Here is a 24,414-nt window from a genome sequence, read left to right as displayed (position 1 = left end):
GGAGCCAGGGCCCAGAGAAGCTGGGATCAGGCCTTCTGGCTGGACCTGTCCCTCCAGGTGGGTCCTTGTCTCTAGCCCAACGGTTGGCACACTAGGCACCCAGACACCCTTCTTTCAAACACCCTTCTTTCTTTCCCCCATCTGGAGCTGCAACAGGATGGGGTACAGAGGGATTTGCACAGCCTGGAGGAAGTGGAGAAGTGAGTTGCCAGCAGCTGGCATGGGAGCTTAGGCTAGTTTCATCCATGTCAGGCTGGTGTGTGGTAGGTTTGGTGGCCCTGGACCCGGTTCTGTGCCCTGGAAACCATCCCAGGGGTCAATGGGGCATCTGAACCAGACCCAGCCCAGTAGACACCCCCAAACAGCCCTGGGCAAGCCCTCTGAAGTCAGGACAGCTGGTTGCAGCCCTGCTTGGTCCCAGGTCTCCAGTTGCAGGGCTGCTCTCCTCCAGGGCCATGGCCTCCCCGACTCTGCTAGGCGGCGAGCCGCGAGCCTGGTGACCCGCCAAGACGCTGCCAACCCGCCCTTCCCAGTGGGTCCCGTTGTTTCCTGGCTTCCCTTCGGCTTATGGCTCTGCCTCGCTCGCGCCGCCACGAACCCTGCCGACCTCGGGCAAAGGTCAGCAGCTCCGGTCCGTCGGCGACCGGGGAGCCGGCTCCTTGCCCCCAAGCCGAGCGGGTGGGGGGCCCGGCAGGCGTCGGGGAAGCGAAGCCAAGCCCTACGGCGCCCGCCCGACCGGTTCAGCTGGGGCCGCAGCGCGCTCTTCCTGCGTTTGCCCTGAGACAGCACCTCGCACACCCCCAGCGGCCACCCGAGGACACCCGCACCCCCACTCCATCCTCTGGGGTCTGCACGCCTCTGGCGCGGGGTTTGGTGCGCGCGGGCATTGACGGGTGGGGCCTGGGCTGCTGTCCGCCGGAGGACCCCGGGATCGCAGGCCCCGCGCGGGGGAGCCTGGGTCCACCCACCTCCACCCAGCCTGCGGCGGTTTCGGGGAAGGGGGGCCTGCCGGCGGGACAGTTACTCAGCCCCAGCGAAACCAGCGAGTCGGCACCTGCCGGCTGCGGGCGGGGAGGAGGCCCCGTTACGCCCCGCCCTCGCCCCCGCCTACGCCCGACCTCGCCACTCCCGCGCCGCGCCGCGCCGCGCCCCGCCCCGTGCCGCCAGCCCGGAAGGAGTCGGCCCGCCGAGCGCCCGCGGCGGCTGAGTCAGGCGGAGGGACTGAGCCCGTTACCGTGGGCGCCGGGGGCTCGGGCGGCGCTGTGGTTTCGATGCCGGCCGCGGGCAGCCTAATGAGCGCTCCGCACGCATCCATGCCGGCAGCCCGTCTGGCGCCCCACCCCTGCTGGCCCGCGCTCCCGCCCGCAGGGGCCTTAGCTGCCCGCACGGGCTACACCCCCTAAAACTCTCGGTTTCGTCTTGGGACCCGGTGCGTGGTCCCAGCTGGGATCTGCGAGATGGCCCTGGAGGGGATGGTAGCCCCTTCGGGGGTGGCGGAAGGTGCCCTCTGGCGGCCGCGGGGCCGCGCGCGTTTTCTCTGATTACCCCCAGTCTCCGCGGACACCTGCGCACCGGACCATGGGGCCCCTGAGCCGGGAAGCCTGGGCCCAGCGCCTGGCGGCCTTCCGGGCCAGCCCATCTGCCTTCATGGCAGGGCCGGAGGGTGAAGATTTGGGTCGCGACCTTCTGAACGACCTGAGGAGTGAGAAGCTGAGTGAACAGACCAAGGTAGGCCCCGCACGTGTCTCCTGCCCTGGTCGGTGTGGTTACCCCAGCCTCCTGCTTCCTGAGCCTCATCTTGGTGATTCCCTCCTAAACCCCTATCCCAGGTGTCCTTGTTGGTTCTGAGCTTGGAGTACCCAGTCCAGCTATGGCCTGACGCTCCTGCCGCCGAGGTGGCCGCAACCTCCCTGTTGGATACCCTAGTTCTTCTACCCCCACGGCCCTCAGCTCTCCGGAGGCTCTTGCTACTGGCAGCCACCACGGCCCTGGCGGCAGGAGGCGCCCTGGGCCCGACCTCGGGCGCCTCCTGCCGGCTCCTACCCCTACTGCTTGGCTTGGCCTCTGGCAGCAATCTGGAACCAGCCTTTGGCCCCACCTCTGAACAGCGCCCCTTACAGGCCACAGCGTGTGAGTGCCTACGAGAGCTGGAGAGCTGTAAGCCAGGCCTGTTGGGGGGCGCCCTGGGGCTGCTGCGAGGCCTGTTGGGGCAGGTGGGCCCTGTTCAGCCCCTCAGCCTGCTGCTGGCACTTGCTCTGCGCAACACCTTAGTGGTGCAATCCAGAGCTGGGGCTGGCCTGCAGGGCCTGCTCATGGCTGGGGTGTCCCCCATTAAGGGCGGTCCCTGGGACTGGACTCTTGTCGAAGAGGGAGATTCCCACATTCAGCCCCAAGCACCCAGCTGGCGGGGAGCTGAGGAGGGGAAGCATGGCCTTGCAGCTCGAGAACCCCACCTTGAGGAGGCTCGGGAGGTGCGGGCCACTGTGGCCCAACTGCTGGATATCACCTATCTGCTCACTCCAGTGGCCCAAGCCCAGCTTCTGTGGCTGCTGGGCTGGGCCCTACGGGGTCTGCAAGGACAGCCACCAGCACTCTTCAAGCCACAGCTGGTACGGCTGCTGGGCACAGCACAGATGACGCTCTTGCACGCTGTTCTTGCTCTCAAGGCTGCCTTTGGTGAGGCGCTGTTCACAGCCCAGGATGAGGCCTTGCTGCTCCGGCGGCTCACTTTGGCAGCCCAGCACCCAGCCCTGCCCCCGCCCACCCATCTCTTTTACCTGCACTGCCTCCTGAACTTCCCTGAGAACTGGCCACTGGGCCCAGAAGGTGAGGAGGCTGCCCCACTGCTGCTAAGGCCCCAGATGTGCCGTGGTCTCCTGCCCAGTCTCCTGCACGACCCGATGGCCCTCCTGGCTCGCCTGCATTTGCTGTGCCTTTTCTGTGCTGAAGATGAGGAAGAAGAGAAAGGCCAGGTTCAGAGCCTACAGCACTCCTTGGAGGAGCTATTGGCCGGTTTGCAGCAGAGGGCAGCCCTGGAGGGGGGCCCACGGGCTTTGGCGACTCTCTGCTTCCAGGCCTCATACCTGGTTGCCCATTGCCTGGCAAGGCAACCTACAGTGCTGACACCCTTGATCCATGGACTGGCCCAGCTATACCGAGCCCGGCCTGTGCTAGCTCCCCACTTTGTAGACCTCTTGGATCAGGTGGGCCCTGAGCTGGGGGAGCCTCTGAGGGTGTTGTTGCGACAGGAAGTGGTGTCCAGGCCTGGCAGGGATGAAGCTCTTCGCTGGCATCTGCAAATGCTGGCAAAGGTGGCAGATGGGAGTGCCCAGTGTGCCACCCTGAGCTTTCTACAGGCTGCAGCTGGGCACTGCACAAGATGGGACCTACAGCAGGCCCTGCTGCGGGTCTGCCGGGCTCTGCTACAGGCAGGTGGTGGGGATGGCCTGGCAGACTTGTTGCAGGTTTTGGCCAGGCAACTGGAGGACCCTGATGGGCGGGACCATGCCCGCCTCTATTACATCCTTCTGGCCCACCTGGCACGGCCTAAACTGGGAGTAGCACTGGCCCCCTCACTTGCTGCACCTGCACTAGCCTCTTCGCTGGTGGCAGAGAACCAGGGCTTTGCCGCAGCACTGATGGTACAGGAGGCCCCAGCTCCGATGCGGCTGAGTGTGGGGTCCCGAGAGATCAAGGGCCCACTCCCAGTGCTGCAGCTCCAGGTGGAGGTATTGGAGCTCGTCTACTCTCTAGAGCTGCGCTTTCGCGTGGAAGGACAGATCTATGCACCCTTGGAAGCTGTCCACGTGCCCTGCCTGTGCCCCGGGCGCCCTGTCCGCCCTCTGCTCCTGCCACTGCAGCCCCGACGCCCGGCCCCTGCACGACTGGATGTCCATGCCCTTTACACCACACCTACTGGTCTCACATGCCATGCCCACCTGCCACCCCTGTCCGTGAATTTTGCTGACCTCTTTCTGCCCTTCCCCCAACCCCCAGAGGGGGCCGAGCCAGGTTTCTTTGAGGAGTTGTGGGACTCCTGTCTGCCCAAGGGCACTGAGAGTCGTGTGTGGTGCCCACTTGGGCCACAAGGGCTGGAGCCCTTGGTGTCCCACCACCTGAGGCCTTTTGTGGTTGTGGCCCAGCCCCCCACCAGCTACTGCATAGCCATCCGCCTGCCCCCAGACTCGAGGCTGCTGATGCGGCTGGAGGGGGGCCAGGGAGGTGGAGCACCCGTGGCCCTGCGGACTGATGACTGGGCTGTGCTGCCCCTAGTGGGAGACTACCTCCGTGGGCTGTCAGCTGCTGTCTGAGCCCTGGGGAGGCCAGCTGGGAGCAAGGCTCTGGCCTTTGTGGGGACTTGCCTATAAAGGGCTAATAAAGCTAGAAGAGTTACATCCTCATGTAACTCTTCTGCCAAAGATCCTACATTCACCAATGATTGGTTTGGTTTTTTGCAGGGAGCCTGGTTGGGAGCAGGCTCACTAGTGGGGGATGATGGGAAGTTTGTTTTAGTCCATTTTTGTTTCTGTAGGAGAACATCTGAGACTGAGTAATTTGTGGTGAACAGAAGTTTATTGGCTCACATTCTGGAAGTCTAAGATTGCGGGGCTGGCTTGGCACCTGTGGCTCAAGCGGCTAAGGTGCTAGCCACGTTGGGTTCAAATCCAGCCTGGACCTGCCAAACAACAATGATGGCTGCAACCAAAAAATAGCCAGGCATTGTGGCAGGCGCCTGTAGTCCCAGCTACTTGGGAGGTAGAGGCAGGAGAATCGCTTGAGTCCAGAAATTGGAGGTGGCTGTGAGCTGTGATGCCACAGCACTCTACCCAGAGCGATAGCTTGAGGCTGTCTCAAAAAATAAAAAAAAGGATTGAGGGGCTGATGCCTGATGCCAGCCTTCTGCATCATCATTTCATGGTAGAAGCCAGAGGGTGAGAGGAAGAGAGAGCAAGCATTGAGCAAGAGTAGGCCAAACTTTTTTTATTGAGCCCATTTCCATGATAATGACATTAATTCATTCATGAGAGCAGAGCCCCTGTGGCCTAATCACATCTTAAAGATTCCAAACCTTGATACTATTACAGTGACAATTTCATTTCAACATGAGTTTGGGAAGGAACAAACATTCAAACTATAGCAGGGTCATTAGGCCCCAAGAAAACTTTCAGAGTAAATCCCAGAACCACAGGACTCCATGGTTCTTTCAGAGAGAGGCTAGATTCTCCAGAATCCCTGCCTAGAAGGCAGGAAAGAAAAACATTATCCTCTCTGCTTCCCAGAGAAGGTCTGGTCTTGCCCTCCATCACTCAGCAGTTTAGGAAGGAGAATGGAGCTGGAATTTGGGGCTTGTGATCTGTAGGTTGGTGCTTTTCAACTCAAGGTTTGCAGGGTTCCTGCCCAGGGGAGCTCAGGCTGGGCCAGTTGATGGGCCAACAACCAGAAACAGGCCAAGTGGACAGGTGGCACTACCCAGGCTGTGTTGATTGGAGCCAGTGATAGGAGCCTGCTAGTAAGGTTTGGAGGGCTGGTAGAGGGGCCTGCATGACTAAAACTAAGCTGATTTGTCCTAATCTCAGCCCCTGAGGAGACTAGTCTGTGCTCAGGAATCTTCCCAGGTGATAATCAGTTCACCTAGTACATTTCTCCAAATATGCAAGACATTCAGGTATGTTGAAGCCAACTCTACTGTGAGTACATGTGCGTTGCCTCAGTTCATTCTTGCAACAGCCCAGCAGGGCCCTGCAGATGAAGAAATCTGTAGGCCAGAGAGATTGAGTGATTTTCCTCAGGTCACCTAGCTGGCTGGTAATAGTGTTTGTTTGTTTTTTTTTTGAGACAGAGCCTTAAGCTGTTGCCCTGGGTAGAGTGCCGTGGTGTCACAGCTTACCGCAACTTTTATGCGATTCTCCTGCCTCAGCCTCCCAAGTAGCTGGGACTACAGGCGCCCGCCACAAAGCCCGGCTGTTTTTTGGTTGTAGTTGTCATTGTTGTTTAGCAGGCCTGGGCTGGATTCGAACCTGCCAGCTCAGGTGTATGTGGCTGGTGCCTTAGCCGCTTGAGCTACAGGTGCCGAGCCTAGTAATAGTGTTTTGTCATCCTGTAGCAGGTTTACATTGCTATGTGCTGTCAGAGCAGAGTTCTGCAAGAGCCACAGAGTCCCCCAGGCTCTCAGTCCTGGGCCAGTGCCCTGGATGCTGTAGGAGCAGGAGTCAGCAGTGCCGGGTGGGGAAATGACCAGTGGTATGGGCTTTGCTGCTCCTGCCTCTTGGGCTGCCAGCCTGCAGGTTCCTGGGGTCCAGCCCTGTCCCTCCGGATAGGGTGGCCAGGAGAGGAAAGCAGGGGCTGAGGGAACCGTTACAGGCTAAGTTAGGCCTGTGTCAAATGAGATGAGTAGTAACTTGCTGTCACCTGGCCAAGCCACTGCCAAATCAGGATGGGGTCAGTTCTGGGAAATGAAAACATCTCTAGCTGTTTTCACCAAAAAAGGATTTAAGACAGAATCAGGAACTTACAAAGTCCCTGGGAAAGTTGAAGAAGTGGGCCTCCAGGAGGCTACCTCTGGACATTGAGTTCTAGAACCACTCCCCACCTGTAGTCCATCCCCTCTCAGTACCCAGGAAGCTGGGCCTGGACCCTGGACCCAGGGTGGGACTGTCACCACTCTTAACACCCACAAAACCAGAGACCTGACACTGCTAACGAAAGACATCTCCAGGGCTGGACCTGCAGGGCAAACAAGGAAATAAAACTTGTTTCTTCCATTCACATTATGTAGAGGGCATCCAATTAGTGGAATCAATCTCTCAAACAGACCTCTAGTGGCAAGGGAATCCAGAAATGTAGTTTTCTTTTGGCCCACACGTGCAGAAGATGGTGTTAATCCTTAGCCTAAGTTTAAGGTAATTGGTCCATGTAAGGACTGAGCGACCATCTTTTTGTTCATCTGTCTACCCACCCATGCATCTATCTCCTCTAGTGCTGAACACCCATGATCTCCCTTCATCCCCACCCAAATTGTACCGCAATGGCTGTTCTTATGGACCTAAGTGACAGTTTCTCTGGAGTATGTACCAGAGCAGAACTGCTGAATCACAGGGGCTGCAATATGCTTGACCTGACTAAGCAAAGTCTGAATAAAAGCTTTTGCCTTTCCATCGTCTCGGCATGCCTAGGAAGGCATACCAAGAGGTGGGAGGGACATTGAGTGAGCCAGCTCATGACAGCTACCAAACTCCACCACTTGGATCCTGGGTGGCACATACGCACACCCAAGCTTCCCAAAGATGTCAGCAACAACACTATGTCCTTGCTACTACCCTCACGCAACCAGAAATCCTTCCCCAGGGGAGAGCCCCAAAGTCTCATCCATGAGTTACTTTGTGTACCTGTGCAGACATAACTGATGTTCACCCACTGCTGGGTCCCTACTTCAGATACACTAGGACCCTTCCTCACCTTCCTGCAGGTTTGGCTTCGAGCCGAGCTCTGGCTAATGAAATGTGAAGAGTGTTGGTTCTGGGGCAAAACATATCATTGCCAGGGCCCAGTTTCCAGATTTCTCTTTCCTTGCCATGGCAGCTGGGAAGTGCATGTTCATATGGAGGTGCTGAAATAGGTTAGTCATAATCTCACCTTGATATGTTGTATCACTGGATTAAGTTAATTGTCAATAACACTTTGTGGAACAAGGGGAAAGATGGGGAAAATATTTGTTAATCTCTATATGTAAGGAAGAAAGAATGGGTCTTTTGTGTAACAAGTTACAGGGCCATTAATTAGGGTTGCCAGATTTAGCAAATATACAGGATATCTAGTTAACTTTGAGTCTTAGAAAAACAACTAATTTTTTAGTTGCTAATAGGACATATACTAAAAAATAAGTTTTTTCTTCAAAATTCAGATACAGCTGGCATCCTGTATTCTATCTGTTAACTCTCAATTGGTATTTCTAATTTATTTTATTTTATTATTATTTTTTTTTTGTAGAGACAGAGTCTCACTTTACTGGCCTCAGTAGAGTGCCATGACGTCACACGGCTCACAGCAACTTCCAGCTCTTGGGCTTACGCGATTCTCTTGCCTCAGCCTCCTATTTCTAATTTTTTTCTTCCATGCACATTCTATGTTCCTTTTGTCCTCAGGGATCTTTACTTAATGAGGAGACCCAAAGGTCTCCATCATTCTTGAAAGGTCTGATTCCTTGGTAACTCTGCCTGTGTTGAGTCACTTGAGTCTTTCATTAACGTTATCATTGAACCTCGAAGTCCGGAGATGTCTCAGGGGATCTCCCCGGGTATGACAGTCTCCTCCTTGTCTCCACTGTGTGGCAGCAACAATTTCTTCCTTGATAATCAGGATCAATGGCCCTTTTAGAGCTATTGGTTCCAAGGCATGAGAATGCAAACAACAGGTGTCAGTCTCCACATCCTGTTCCAAAGAACCATGGCAGTGTCAGCTCATGGCCACATTCTACCTTGAATCTTGAGGACTCTACACCTTAGGCAGGATGGAAAGTCAGTATTTCAGGAGACACTTCTTGGAAGGAAGACATTGGTGGCAGCATAGGTCCCCATCCCCCAGTGTTGCCCTGGAAAATAAGGAATGAAGCGAAAAGAAAGATATAACTACCCAAATGTGAAGACAAGAATGCCCAGACATAAAAATAATTATAAGTAAAAACAAAAAACAAATGACAGCTCATGATCTCCCCCTTACTATGGGATTTGCATTGAGCCGACACTGCTGAGATAAACTGTGGGGAAAAGAGAACAGGGGAGTTAGTAATGGGGCTTTCTCACTAAGAAAAGGCTTCAGCCCACCCTAAGCCTGCAAATGCTAAAAATATCTGCAGTAGGTCAGAGCTGGTAATACAGGAAAGGGAGTTTAAGATACATGTGAGAGGTGAAGTCACAATCTTTGAAACAGATCCCAGGAGAGCAACTGCAGAAAAATGAAGGTAGAGGGGCCCTTTGGCATTTGGATGTGAAGAGGGAAGTAAATGGAGAGATGTCATTGTCACTAGAGATGAAAGAACAAAACATGAGAAGACCCACAACCCCTCCCTGAACTCAAAAAACAAATTCACTAAAGCATCTGGACTTTGCAGCATTGACAGAAGAGGGCACATGATTTGGGATCTTGTCAAATAACCTAATGCCATAAAAATGAATAGAAAAAGATTAATAGGTTCATACAGAGTTACTACAAAATACCAGAAGATCGATTTCATCACATATCCACCCTGGAAAACTCACACACACCTTTGAAAAAACACCCACGAAGCAGAAGAAATCCAACACTCTATAGAATCAAAACAAGCACTTGAAGATCTGCAGAACCACCTTGGATGAGACATTAAAAAGCAAAGATTAGAAATAGACAAAACCCCAGATGAAATGTAAAGCAAGTTGGTCAAACTCAGGAAAGAAATGGAGGAAATAGACAAAATTATTTAGAAATAAAGATTAAGGGCAGTACCCATAGCTCAGTGGGTAGGGTTCCACCCACATACACCTAGCCCGGGCCAGCTAAATAACAATGACAACTGTAACAAAAAATAGCCAGGCCTTGTGGCAGGCGCCTGTAGTCCCAGCTACTTAGAAGGTTGAGGCAAGAGAATCACTTAAGCCCAAGAGGTTGAGGTTGCTGTGAGCTGTGATGCCATGGCACTCTACCGAGGGTGACATAGTGAAACTCAGTCTCCAAAAATAAAAAATAAATAAAATAAATAAAGATTAAATTATAAGATACCCAAGGAAGTGAATATTTTTTTTATTTATTTTTATTTTTCTTTCTTTCAGTATATGGGGCTGGCGCCCTAGTCACTTAGCCACAGGTGCCACCCTATGAAATAGATTTTATTCTTTTTTTTTTTTTTTTGTGGTTTTTGGCCGAGGCTGGATTTGAACCCACCACCTCCAGCATATGGGACTGGCACCCTATCCCTTTGAGCCATAGGCGCTGCCCTGAAATAGATTTTAAATGGAAATAATGACTACTATTTACTGCACTTGTCCTAGGATTAAATTTATTTGGGTAAGGGATGGGATTAAAGTTATACTGGGAACAACATGCAGCACAGTTAATAAAAGAGAACAAGGGGCACATTAAACAACAGTAACAAAGATGTCTGAGGCAACTGAAGCTTTTAACCCTCATTTCCACACAGTTCTGAAGTCCACTTCAGCTTTAGTTTGCTGGTTTCTCTCAGGGGGATAAGGTTGGATGCACGATGATATAATCCAGACAACTTGACCGGTGTGGGGGTTGCACATAGATGTCCCGAGGACAGTCCACTTTCCCTTGAATTTGTCAGTTTTTTCCCTCCAAATCCTGAGGATAACCTGGTTACCAACTGGAACAGGACAAGGGACCTCTTTTTAAGCAATTCAGAGTGTGGCACAGTGTGGCTCAGAGTGTGGCTCACTGTCATCACCAGGGTTGATCAAAGGTCATCTGCTGGTGCCCTTGAAAAAGTTGGGAAGGCATCTTGAATAGAGGGTCCAGGGCCAGCTGAGTAAGTTTCTTGGTCGGGGTGGGTCCGTTACTGGAATGCAGGATCTGGAAGATACATCTCAAAGATTACTCTAGGATAAAGAAGTAAACAGAGGTTCAACCTGGCTTCTTTACACTGATGAGGACAAAGTCAGGGTTGTGTCCAGGGTAAAAAGAATGAAACCATTTAGCAGTTACCTACAAATACCTACAAGTTCTGGGTTTTGAGGCTAATGTTTGCGCGAAGAGAACATTAGTATTCTTATTTACAGCCTTAGCATAGTTGTTTAAGATAATACTCATAAGAGTTTCTATAGAACTGATACGAAGTTATGAGCAATTCAAGTGCATATTACTGAAAATCAGTTAGGTATGGGGCCACTTGTGAAGCCATACCACTTACTGGGAAATTTTTATTCAGGTTCCATTTTCTCCTGAGGTATCTGTATAGACATAACAGATAGTGTTTAATAAGGCACAAATTCCTTCCAGCGTAGCCAACAGGCAACCTTTGTGAAGCCTTAAGGCTTTTGCAGTTTCTTTCCTATCAATCTTAGAGTCAGAGACAAATCTCTAATCACAATTCTTTTGGCATGTGGTCTGGAGATTGGACAAGTATTCTCAGCAAGCTTTTGTAATGTTACTTTTGGGGCAGTCATTTGAAAATATGTCAGAGACATGTACTTTGGATTAAATATATATTTCTTTTTTTTAGAGACAAAGTCTCACTTTATTGCCCTTGGTAGAGTGCCGTGGTGTCACACAGCTCACAGCAACCTCCAACTCTTGGGCTTAGGTGATTCTCTTGCCTCAGCCTCCCGAGGAGCTGGGACTACAGGCGCCCACCACAATACCCGGCTATTTTTTTTTTTTAATTTTTTTTTTTTTTTTTTTGGCCAGGGCCGGGTTTGAACCTGCCACCCTCAGTATATGGAGCCAGCGCCCTACCCACTGAGCCAAAGGCACCGCCCTGGGTTAAATATTTTTAACTTTGTTTTTTCAGTGCCCACTTTGAAATTAAAAGATTTTACATATTAAAACCTAATATGTTATCACAGGGCTAAAAAGCAAGAAGAAAAACCAAATCGGAGTAAATCTGACTACTGTATATAATTCTGTATTCTTTGGTTGGTCTCTTAGTCCTATTACCAGATCCGTTTAATTAGATAGCTATGTCTCATTTTATGAGCTGGCACTACACCCAGGGCTGGAATTTAATATAGGTGGGCCACATTTTCTTATTTTTTGAATTATATTTTTCTCCAATTTCCCATTTTCTAAAAACAAATTACAGCAGAATTGATTTAATTGCCAAAATAAACTGTGCTTTCAGTATACTGCATCTGATTATTTGTATAACACACAGTAAGAATAACTATTAGCCATCTAGGCTTTTCTTTCTTTTAAAGTCGGCTTTGCTGGAACCTTTTATAAGGATTCTCAGGTTAGACATAAAAGCCTCTCATGAGCCCAGGTTTCATCTGGGCCATTAGATACCTGTATGCACTGTATAAATTCCTCTGCTCTCAAGGTCCCAAATAATTGGGATTCCCAGACCTGTCAGAAAGTGACATTCTTTACTCACCAGAGATCAGGAAATATTATATTGATGAAGTATCTGGCCAGTTTTTCCAATGGGCTTTTTATTGGCTTTATAAAGTCAACTTTAATTTTATTTTTTATTGTTGGGGATTCATTGAGGGTACAATAATTTATTTTTATTTTTATTTTTTTTTTAGAGACAAAGTCTCATTTTGTTGCCCTCAGTAGAGTGCCATGGCCTCACAACTCACAGCAACCTCCAGCTCTTGGGCTTAGGCAATTCTCTTGCTTCAGCCTCCCGAGTAATTGGGACTGTAGGTGCCCGCCACAACACCTGGCTATTTTTTGTTGCAGTTTGGCTGGGCTGGGTTTGAACCCACCACCCTTGGTATATGGGGCTGGCGCCCTACTGCCCCAACCTTAATTCTTTAATGGAGTCTGGACATCTCTGAAACTATTTCATTTCCAATCAAAGCTTTGGTAAAATAACCAGTGTTTTTCATTGTGTCCTATAGAAGGAAACAGATTCTTATTGAACTTATGCAAATAACTGTATTGTCAGAAATTAAGAATACTTACACATGGTTTTCAAATTCAGGAGAAATCAAAAAGAGAAAAAATAAATATTTCAAATTTTGCTTATAAGTACATATGTTGCTGAAAGCTATGAATAGCTCAAAAGATGGAGAAGGGTTTTCTTGACTTTTGGAAAACAGAACACAGAAAGTATCAGCAATGTTTCAAACAAAAAGTCATAAAAAATTAGGTCAGTCCTGTGTAATTAATTTCTGTTCCGTTTTTGCTTTCTAATTAAAGTCCTGAAAGTTTGCTTTTAGTCCAATGGTATATGATTTCAAAGGTTATCAGAAATTTGTATTCAAGAGAGCCTGTCAACATTTCCATTACTTTTTTTTTTTTTTGAGACAGTTTCTCACTATGTTACCCTCTGTTGAGTGCTGTAACATCACAGCTCACAGCAACCTCAAACTCTTGGGCTTAAATGATTCTCTTGCCTCAGCCTCCCAAGTCACTGGGACTACAGGTGCTGTCATAACACCTGGCTATTTTTTTGTTGTTGTAATTGTTGTTGTTTGGTAGGCCTGGACCGGGTTTGAACTGCCAGCCCTGGTGTACGTGGCTGGTGCCCTGTAGCCACTGAGCTACAGGCACCAACCCCCATTACTTTTTTTTGAACGATAAACTTTGGATTTAGCAAGTTATAAAAAGCACTTTCTGAGATGAATCAAAAATTATTACTGATAACATACACTAAGACAGACTAATATTTTATAATATTAGAACATATGTATATATACAAACATAATCCATAGAAAATTAACCAACATTTCATATTTGACAATATTTCCTATACCACTTTAACACACCAAATAAGCCTAATACGTCTTTCTCAGATTTTCAGTGGTCTTAATGTTTCAAAAAGAAATATTAATATTTCTTAATATTTCAAATATAGAGTTTTTATTTTGGAAAGTTTGTCAAATATCAAAGGCTCAAAACATCTTTTCAAATAGGATCACAAGCCAAAAGATTCTAAAGGCAATACATAACCAACTGGATCACATGCAAATTCTTTCACAAATCTCCTTTTATGAATTCTATTCAGCCTGCACAGACAATTTACAAACATCTCAAACCTTCTGTTTTGCCCTGCCTTTCACTTTCTTATATAACCAGTCATTCTGTTTCAGGACAAAATTTACCACACAAGATCCTTTCTCGTACAATGTTACTTTCCTGGCTCCATGCCTGTGGCTCAAGCAGCTAAGGCACCAGCCACACACACCTGAGCTGGCAGGTTTGAATCCAGCCCAGGCCCGCCAAACAACAATGATGGCTACAACTAAAAAAAATAGCCAGGTGTTGTGGCAGGCGCCTGTGGTCCCAGCTACTTGGGAGGCTGAGGCAGGAGAATCACTTAAGCCCAGGAGTTGGAGGTTGCTGTGAGCTGTGATGCCACAGCACTCTACCCAGGGCAAGAGCTTGAGGCTCTGTCTCAAACAAACAATGTTACTTTCCTTTCTGTTTAATCTTTCTTACTCCCAAAAATACACTTTTCACAAAACAGGATTAAAGTTTACTACACAGTTAATTATTCACTTGGCTAAACTGATAATTAGGAGTTCTAAAAGACAAAAATCTTATTCTTTGACAAAGACTCGGTTTCCCAAACAATCTAAACAGCCAAAGTGTTACATTTTACAAATGACTCAGACATTTTATGAAACATGACTTTAAGGTTTTAAGTTACTGAAAGTGTTCTGAAACCACACATAGGCATCATTTCTGATGTCTTTTCCTTGTCCTCATAAGTCTCACATGGCCACGTAGCATCAAAGATGGCTGCAAAGGAAAGGATCTGTCTGTGTCCTTAATTCATTTACCAGGTGCAGAGTTCAAGACAGAAAGCAGGAAGACTGGAGCATTCAATTTCTCTCAGAATCACCAGGGGGCAAGTTGGAGCAGGGAAGTGACCATGTGGACTACACTGTGCCTTGAGGCTGCTGTCCTAGGCAAGGAGAACATGTCCCTAGGCCTCACCACAGCCACCTACCTCAGAATTCAGAGGCTCAAAATCAAGAACATAAAGCTCACAGTCAAAGCCAGCAAAATTTAGAAATATTATGTAAGTGGCGATTTTATAAACCTTTAAACATTTGAACTTTAATAACAGTTTTAAAACTAACTTTGTTTAGCAAAGAATACTGAAGTCACCTGAAAAAAAGGCATGAGTTCTTTTCTGGTTTCCTGATAAAATACTTGATGTAATAGGCTGGGTGAAGTGGCTCATGCCTGTAATTCTAGCACTCTGGGAGGCCGAGGCAGGTGGATTACCTGAGCTCTGGAGTTTGAGATCAGCCTGAGCTAGAGAAAGAGCCTGTGTCTAGTCTCTAAAACTAACCGGGTGTTGTGGTGGGCACCGGTAGCCCCAGCTACTCAGGAGGCTGAGGCAAGAAGATTGCTTGACGCCAAGAGTTTGAGGTTGTGTGAGCTATGATACCATGGGATTCTACTGAGGAAGACAAAGTAAGACTCTGTCTCAAAAAAAAAAAAAAACAACAAAGAAACACAACTTGATGTAAGCACTTTTTCTGTGTTTTTTTTGTTTGTTTGTTTTTGGTTTTTGGAGACAGAGTCTCATTTTTTGCCCTGAGTAGAGTGCCGTGAGATCATAGCTCATAGCACACTCAAACTCCTGGGCTGAATCGATCCTCTTTCTTCAGCCTCCCAAGTAGCTGGGGCTACGGGCATCAACCACAAAACCTGGCTATTTTTAGAGACAGGTTTGGCTCTGGCTCACGCTGGTCTCCAACCTGTGAGCTCAGGCAATCCACCCACCTCGGCCTCCCATAGTGCTAGAATTGTAGGTGTGAGCCACAGCGCCAAGCAAAACTAGAAATTATTAACAAAAAAAACTTGGAAGGACCGTCTATTATGACATTTAAACATTTTATTAATATGAAATAACTCAAGGGGAAAGGAAATAAACTAATATTATGAAATTTTAAAAATAGTGATAATAATCTTACTTATATTACTATAGGATATATTTTCATAACAAATCTGAAGAAAGTTCACAGCACTAACCACTTTGTTTTAGAGACAAGGTCTTACCCTATTGCCCAGGCTGGAGTGCAGTGACATGATTATAGGTCACAGCAGCCTCCAAATCCTGGGTTCAAGTGATCTTTCTGCCTCAGCCTCCTGAGTAGCTATGACTACAGGCACACACCACCATCCTCAGTTACTTTTTTAAAAGTTTTTGTAGATATGGAGTCTCACTATGTTCCCCAGGCTGATTTTAAACTCCTGGCCTCAAATAATCTCCCCACCTCAGCCTCCCAAAGTGCTGGGTGCCTGGCCCACTGAAAACTTTTTTTCTTCTTTTTTTGAGACGGAGTCTCACTATGTCGTCCTCAGTAGAGTGCTGTGGCATTACCGCTCATGGCAACCTCAAACTCTTGGGCTTAAGCAATTCTCTTGCCTCAGCCTCCCAAGTAGCAGGGACTACAGGCGCCCGCCACAATGCCCAGCTATTTTTTGGTTATAGTTGTCATTGTTGTTTGGCAGGCCCAGGCTGGATTTGAACCCGCCAGCCCCAGTGTATGTGGCTGGCATCCTAGCCACTGAGCTACAGGCGCTGAGCCTGGCTCACTGAACACTTTTATCAGCAAAAATTAGAGCCTGAAAATGACTTAAATTCCCAATTCAAAAAAATTAGGAAAAGGACAACAAAGTAAACCAAAAGAAAGCACAAAGTTCTGGGCCGTGGCTCAACTGTAATCCCAGCACAATTTGGGAGGCCAAGCCAGGAGCATCACTTGAGCCTTGGAATTTAAGGCCAGGCTAGACAACATAATGAGACCCCATACCTAGAAAAATATTTTTTAAAACAGCTCAAGTGACCCAGCTGAGCACTAGGTGGCACCTGTGGCTCAAAGGCAGGATGTCAGCCCCATATGCCAGAGGTGGCAGATTCAAACCCAGCCCTGGCCAAAAATTGCAAAAAAAAAAAAAAAAAACCCACACACACACATTGTAGAGCTGAATAAAAATATTAAAAAAAAAAAAAAACCCAGCTGAGCATTGTGTCACGTGCCTGTAGTCACAGCTATTCAGGAGAGTGAGGCAGAAGCTTTGCTGGAGCCCATGAGTTAGAGGCTGCAATGAGGTGTGATTGAGACACTCCATTCCAGCCTGGACTACAGAATGAGACCCTGTCTCAAAACAAACAAAAAATAAGGAAATAATAATAATAATAACAGAAAATAGGAAAAAAATAGACCTAATTAATAAATCAAATCCTGATTTCTTATTTTTTGTTTGTTTAAGAGACAGACCTTGCTATGTTGCCCAGGCTGGTCTCAAATGATCCTCTCACCTCAGCCTCCTCAGTAGATGGGACCACCATGCCTGGCTAAAATCTTGGTTTCTTTTCTTTCTTTCTTTGTTTTGAGACAATCTTATTTTATCTCCCTTGGCAGAGTGCCATGGCATCATAGCTCACAGCAACCTCAAATAATCCTCTTGCCTCAGTCTCCCAAGTAGCTGGGACTGTAGGTGCCCACCACAAAGCCTGGCTATTTTTAAAGATGGGATCTCACTCTTGCTTAGGCCGGTCCTGAACTCTTGAGCCCAGGGGATCCACCTGCCTCAGCCTCCCAGAGTGCTAGTATTATAGGCATAAGCTACCATAACAGGCCTTAAAATCTTGGTTTCTTGAAGACAATTAACAGAATACACCAGGGTTTGGCAAATTACAGCTCACAGGCCAAATCTGGCCTGCCACAAATTTTATAAATATGGTTTGACTGGAACACAGTTAGATGTTGTTGCCTGTGGCTGTTTTTATACTACAATGATGGAGTCAAGCAACTCTAACAGAGACTGTGTGGGCTGATAAAGCCTAAAAGATTTGCTATCTGGCCATGTATAAAAAGGGTTTGCTTACCCCCCAAATAGGCAAACCACCAGTTAACTTGATGGAAAAAAAGAAAGAGCAGTGGGTTCCTTTCCAGCAGGAACAATGTGCGGGTCACACTTGTGTGTGAGGGACACAGCTACAATTTAGACTTTGCCTTACAAAAGCAAGCAATGTGGCTAATTGTATGTGCCCTCATATTAGTCAGAAATAAATAAAAATAAAAAATAGAAGAAAAAGAGAAAAAAGAAAGCACAAATATACAAAATAAAAAATGACAGGAGAGGAAAACCATTAAAACAGAAATTAAAAAAAAATTATTGAGACTACTTGACAGAACATTATGCAAAAAAATTCCAAACCTAGATAAAATGGATAATTTATCAGAGAAATACTGATGACCCAAATTGCCCCCACTGGAGTTAGAAAAAACATTATTATTATTTTTGACAGAGCCTCACTCTGTTGCTCCACGCTAGAATGCCATGGCGTTACCCTAGTTCACAGCAACATCAAACTCTTAGGTTCAAGTGATTCTCTTGCCACAGCCTCCCAAGTAGTTGGGACTACAGGCACCCGCCATAAAGCCTAGCTAATTTTTCTATTTTTAGTAGAGACAGGGTCTCTTGTTCAGGCTGTTCTCGAACTCTTGAGTTCAAAAATCCTCCTGCCTCAGCTGCCTAGGGTGCTCGGATCACAGGCACGAGCCATAAAATTTTGAAGCTCTCTTACTATCAGTTATAAACGTGCAAAGAAATGAAAAAAAAAAAAACAAAACAGAAAAAACTAATACTACTTTAGTACACTGCAATTTAAAATAGAACCATTGAGAAATAAAGTTTTATCTGTTTATAAAAACTTAGAAAAAGTGGGTGGTGCCTGTAGCTCAGTGAGTAGGGCACCAGCCTCAAATAAGGGTGGTGGGTTCAAACCCGGCCCTGGTCAAACTCCAACAACAACAAAAAAAGTGTTTGCATACTGTTTACCTTCTTTTACAATGACATTGAGGGAGAACTTTTTCTATGACTTGGCAAGTTGTTGTACTCCTTTCTAAGATTGCATCATCTTCCAACATCTTGTCCCTTGTACTTCCAAAGCTGTGAAATATCTCTAAGAAAAAGAGAACATACACTCACTATAATTTGGAACTAGGATAGGTATAGAATATACACAAAAGAAAATGAGAAGGGAATTTAAATATTTCACCTCCAAAAATCAACACAAAAGAAGACAGTGATGTGGGCAGTACTTGTGGCTCAGTGGGTAGGGCGCCGGCCCCATATACCAAGGGCGGTGGGTTTGAACCGGCCCCGGCCAAACTGCAACCCAAAAATAGCCAGGCGCTGTGGCGGGCGCCTGTAGTCCCAGCTACTCCGGAGGCTGTGGCAGGAGAATCGCCTAAGTCCAGGAGTTGGAGGTTGCTGTGAGCTGTGTGACGCCACCGCACTCTACCGAGGGTGACAAAGTGGTCTCTAAAAAAAAAAGAAGAAGAAGAAGACAGTAATGCAGGAAATGACAAACAAAAAAACCACCTACAAGCCATCTAGAAAATAAATAGCAAATGACAGAAATAAGTCAGCTCTTAAAAATCATTACAGTTGGGGTTGGCGCCTGTGGCTCAGTCGGTAAGGCGCCGGCCCCATATACCGAGGGTGGTGGGTTCAAACCCGGCCCCGGCAAAACTGCAACCAAAAAATAGCCGGGCGTTGTGGCGGGCGCCTGTAGTCCCAGCTACTCGGGAGGCTGAGGCAAGAGAATCGCTTAAGCCCAGGAGTTGGAGGTTGCTGTGAGCTGTGTGAGGCCACGGCACTCTACCGAGGGCCATAAAGTGAGACTCTGTCTCTACAAAAAAAAAAAAAAAAATCATTACAGTTGTTTTGTTGTTGTTTGAGTCATGGTCTTGCTCTGTTAGGTAGGCTAGACTCAAGTGACATCGTTATAGCTCCCTGTAACCTTGAACTCTTGGGCTCAGGTCTACCCCTCCTCAGGTAGTCCCAACTACTCAGGAAGTCACTACACCCAACTAATGTTTTCTATTTTTTTATAGAGACGGGGTCTCACTCTTGCTCAGGCTAGTCTCACTCTCTGATTAAAAGACAGAGATTATTGGAATGGATAAAAACATATAATCCCATCTTCTGCTATCTATCAGTGACACCCTTAAAATCCAAAATCTCAAAAATGAAAGCAGGGGCGGTGCCTGTGGCTCAAAGGAGTAGAGTGCCAATCCCATATGCCGGAGGTGGCGGGTTCAAACCCAGCCCTGGCCAAAAACTGCAAAAAAAAAAAAAAAAGAAAGCATAGCGAAAAGCACTCCATGCAAATAGTACACAAAAGAAAGCAGGGCTACACTCATATCAGATGAAATAGACTTTAAATAAAAACAGTTTACAAGAGGCAAATAAAGACATTTATGTGTTAATAAAAAGTTCAATACAGCAAGAAGATATAAAATTAGAAATGTTATACATTTAATAACAGATCATCAAAATATATAAAGCAAAAACTGACAGACCTGAAGGGAGTTCTTTTAAAATTAATTATATTATTATTATTGAGACTAAGTCTCACTTTGTCACCTGGGCTAGAGTGCCCTGGCCTCAGCCTAACTTATAGGAACCTCAAACTCCTGGGCTCAAGCAATTCTCCTGCCTCAGCCTCCCGAATAGCTAGGACTATAGACACACACCACCACATCTGGCTAATTTTTTTTTCTTATTTTTTTAATTAAACTTAGGAACTGAATTTAAACATAGTGAAAATTATTAGATTAAGTGTAAGTGGACGAGTGACATATTTTCTACATAGATCCATGAGTAAGCCCTCTCACAATTAGTTATTCAACTAATAATTAAACTATTCTGTCCTTTATTTTATTTTATTTTATTTTTGAGACAAAGTCTTAAGCTGCCACCCTGGATAGAGTGCCGTGGAGTCAAAACTCACAGCAACCTCCAACTGGGCTCAAGAGATCCTCTTGCTCAGTTTTTTCTATTTTTAGTAGAGATGGGTGAGGGTCTCACTTTTGCTCAGGATGGTCTCAAAGTCGTAAACTCAAGCTATCCACCCACCTTGGTCTCCCTCCCATAGTGCTGGGATTACAGGAGTGAGCCATTTTGCCCAGCCTTATTTTGTCCTTTTTTGTTTGTCGCCCTCAGTAGAGTGCAGTGGCATCACAGCTCATAGCAACCTCTAGCTTTTGGGCTTAGGTGATTCTCTTGCCTGAGCTTCCTGAGTAGCTGGGACTACAGGCGCCCACCACAACACCCAGCTATTTTTTGTTGCAGTTTGGCCGGGGCCGGGTTTGAACCTACCACCCTCAGTATATGGGGCCAGCGCCCTACTCACTGAGCCACAGGTGCCACCCTATTTTGTCCTTTTCTTAATTAAAAAGCAAATAACCTAAGCCAGAACAACAACATGGACTATAACATCCATTTATCTAAGTGCTCTTTACCCAAAAGGGTCAGCTTTCATCAATTTATTTTACTAGAACTTAGTGCTTCAGGAATGTACTAGTCATGACTCTTACTGCATTACATACTTGCATATTTGTATCAAGAATAACCTGTTTTGTCTTTATTTACTCATACAGTAAATATAGTACTTTCTTTGATTTATTCATGAATTCCTATACTAAAAATAGTACAATCCATACTCAAAAGCCCAAGAACAAAATAAGCTTGTTTCCCATTATGATGATGAACAGGAATCTTTTGTATAGTAGAGATGGAGGTCTCACTCTTGCTCACCCTCGGTTTGTTTAATTGACAAATTAAAATTGTGCATATTTATGGATATAATGTCATGCTTTGCTATAAATATACAATGCAAGTGATTAAATCAAGCTAACATATTCATCACTACATTTACCTATCATTTTTTGAGACATTCGAAATTTTGAAATACATATTATTATGAACTACACTGTTCATACAGCTGTGCACTACATCTCAAAACTTGTTCCTTTTAACTAAAACTTTGTACCTTTTGAGCAACGTCTCCCCATTCCCCACTCCCCCCACCACACAGCTCTAGTAACCACCATTCTATTCTATAAGTCTAGGAGTTCAACATTTTTAGATTCTGCATACAAATGAAACCAGTTGGTATTTGTCTTTCTGTGCCTGGATTATTTCACTTAGCACAATGCCCTCCAGGTTCATCCACACTGTTGTAAATGACAGAATTCCCTTGTTTTTAAGACTGAATGGTATTCTATTATGCACATATACCACATTTTCTTTATCCATTCATCCACTGAAGGACCCTTAGGTTGATTCTTTTTTTTTTTTTTGTAGAGACAGAGTCTCACCCTACTGCCCTGAGTAAAGTGCCATGACGTCACACGGCTCACAGCAACCTCCAGCTCTTGGGCCTACATGATTCTCTTGCCTCAGCCTCCCGAGCAGCTGGGACTACAGGCGCCCACCACAACGCCCGGCTATTTTTTTGTTGCAGTTTGGCCGGGGCTGGGTTTGAACCCGCCACCCTCGGTATATGGGGCCGGTGCCCTATTCACATGGACATGAGAGTGCAGATACCTCTTCAACGTCTTGATTTCAATGCCTTTAGATATATGTGCTATCTCCAGTAGTGGGATGGCTGGATCAAATAGTAGTTCTATTCTTAGTGTTTTTGAGGAACTGGTATACTATTTTATATAATAGTTGTACTAATTTACATTCCCACCAACAATGTATAAATGCTCCCTTTCTCTACATCCTTACCAATACTTATTACTGTTCATCTTTTTGATTATAACCTTTCTAATAGATATGAGGTAATATATCATTGTGCTTTGAATTTCCCTAATGATTAGTGAGGTTGAGGGTGTTTTCATATACTTGTTGGCCATCTGTATGTCTTTGGGAAATGTCTGTTCAGGTTCACTCCCCATTACTTCATTGAATTATTTGTTGCCTTGCTATTGAGTTGTTTGAGTTCCTTATATACTATTTTAGATATTAACCCCTTACTATATGTATGGTTTGGGAATGTATTTTCCTACTTGTGTTGTTGCTATTCTGTTAATTGTTCCTTTGATGCACAGGACTTTTTTTTTTTTTTTGAGATAGACCCTCAAGCTGTTGCCCTGGGTAGAGTGCCATGGCATCACAGCTCACAGCAACCTACAACTCCTGGGCTCAAGCGAGTCTCCTGCCTCTGCCTCCCAAGTAGCTGGGACTACAGGCACCGGCCACAACACCCAGCTGCTTTTTGGTTGCAGCCATTGTTGTTTGGCGGGCCGGGCTGGATTCCAACCTGCCAGCTCAGTTGTATATGGCTGGCACCTTAGCCGCTTGAGCCACAGGCACCGAGTCACACAGGACCTATTTATTTATTTATTTATTTATTTATTTATTTTGAGACAGAGCCTCAAGCTGTCGTCCTGGGTAGAGTGCTATGGCATCACAGCTCACAGCAACCTCCAACTCCTAGGCTTAAGCAATTCTCTTGCCTCAGCCTCCCAAGTAGCTGGGACTACAGGCGCCCACCACAACACCCAACTATTTTTTGTGGCAGTTGTCATTGTTTTTGTTTTTTTGTTGTTGTTGTTGTTGAGACAGAGTCTCACTATGTCGGCCTTGGTAGAGTGCTGTGATGTCACAGCTCACAGCAACCTCAAACTTTTGGGCTTAAGATACTTTTGCCTCAGCCTCCCAAGTAGTCCCCTGGGACTACAGGCGCCTGCCACAATGCCTGGCTATATTTTTGTTGCACTAGTCGTTGTTTAGCTGGCCTAGGTGGGGTTCAAACCCTCCAGCCTCAGTGTATGTGGCCAGCGCCCTAACCACTGAGGTTTAGGCGCCAAGCCGAGGAGGGTCTATTTTTAGAGATGGAGTCTGCTCTTGTTCAGGTTGGTCTCAAACCTGTGAGCTCAGGCAATCCACCCACCTCAGCCTCCAAAGTGCTGGGATTACAGGCATGAGCACCATGCCTGGCAGTGTCCAGTCTTAGATTTAAGTTTTTAGTCCATTTTGAGTTGATGAGATATGAGATAAAGCTCTAGTTTCATTCTTCTGCATGTGGATATCCAGTTGTCCCAACACCATTTATTGAAAAAACTGTCCTTCCCCCATTGTATGTTCTTGACATATTTATCAAAAATCAACTAGCCATAAATGCATGGGTTTATTTCTGGGAATTCTATCCTTTTCCATGGATGTATGTGATTATTTTTATGACAATACTGCATTTTTTATTTTTGTTTTTGAGACAGAGTCTCACTTTGTCGCCCTCAGTTGAGTGTCATGGCATCACAGCTCACAGCAACCTCAAACTCTTGGGCTCAAGTGATTCTCTTGCCTCAGCCTCCCAAGTAGATGGGACTACAGGCCCCCACCACAATGCCCAGCTATTTCTTTTTCTTTTTCTTTTCTTTCTTTTTTTTTTTTTGGAGTTTTTGGCCAGGGCTGGGTTTGAACCCACCACCTCTGGCATATGGGGTTGGCGCCCTACTCCTTTGAGCCACAGATGCTGCCCGCTATTTCTTTGTTGCAGTTGTCATTGTTGTTTAGCTGGCCCAGACCAGGTTTGAACCCGCCAGGCTGGGTGTGGCCAGCGCCCTACCCACTGAGCTACAGGCGCCTCCCAATACTGTGGTGTTTTGAAGACAATAGTTTTACATTTTTAAATCAAGGTATATGATGCCTCCAACTTTGTTCTTATGGCTTAAGCTGGTTTGGCTATTTGGGGTCTTTCTGGTTCCATATAGATTTGAGGAATTTTTTTATTTCTGAAAAAATGACATTGGAATTTTGATAAAGATTGCATAGAAGCTGTAGGTTTGGGTAGTATGAACATTTTAACAATATTAATTCTTCCAGTTCATGAACATGGGATATCTTTCAGTTTATTTGTGTTTTCCTCAATTTCTTTCTTTTTTTTTTGGCGGGGGCTAGGTTTGAACCCGCCACCTCCGGCATATGGGACCG

At 46.5% G+C, this 24,414-nt stretch overlaps 1 protein-coding gene across 1 annotated transcript; it reads left to right on the top strand.

Annotated features, from left to right (window-relative positions):
• The first annotated feature begins 1,181 nt into the window (after window positions 1-1,181).
• AP5B1 (adaptor related protein complex 5 subunit beta 1) lies at window positions 1,182-4,425 on the top strand. The gene is made up of 2 exons (XM_053561718.1): window positions 1,182-1,728; window positions 1,830-4,425. Exons 1-2 carry the CDS (start codon window positions 1,579-1,581, stop codon window positions 4,308-4,310), a joined length of 2,631 nt encoding a protein of 876 aa, XP_053417693.1. The 5' UTR covers window positions 1,182-1,578; the 3' UTR covers window positions 4,311-4,425.
• Window positions 4,426-24,414: the final 19,989 nt, after the last annotated feature.

This window comes from Nycticebus coucang, chromosome 14, assembly GCF_027406575.1.
Source record: "Nycticebus coucang isolate mNycCou1 chromosome 14, mNycCou1.pri, whole genome shotgun sequence".
Taxonomy (NCBI): Eukaryota; Metazoa; Chordata; class Mammalia; order Primates; family Lorisidae; genus Nycticebus; species Nycticebus coucang.
The sequence above is the reverse complement of the archived record's forward strand: the minus strand, read 5'-3'. Positions and strand labels throughout refer to the sequence as shown.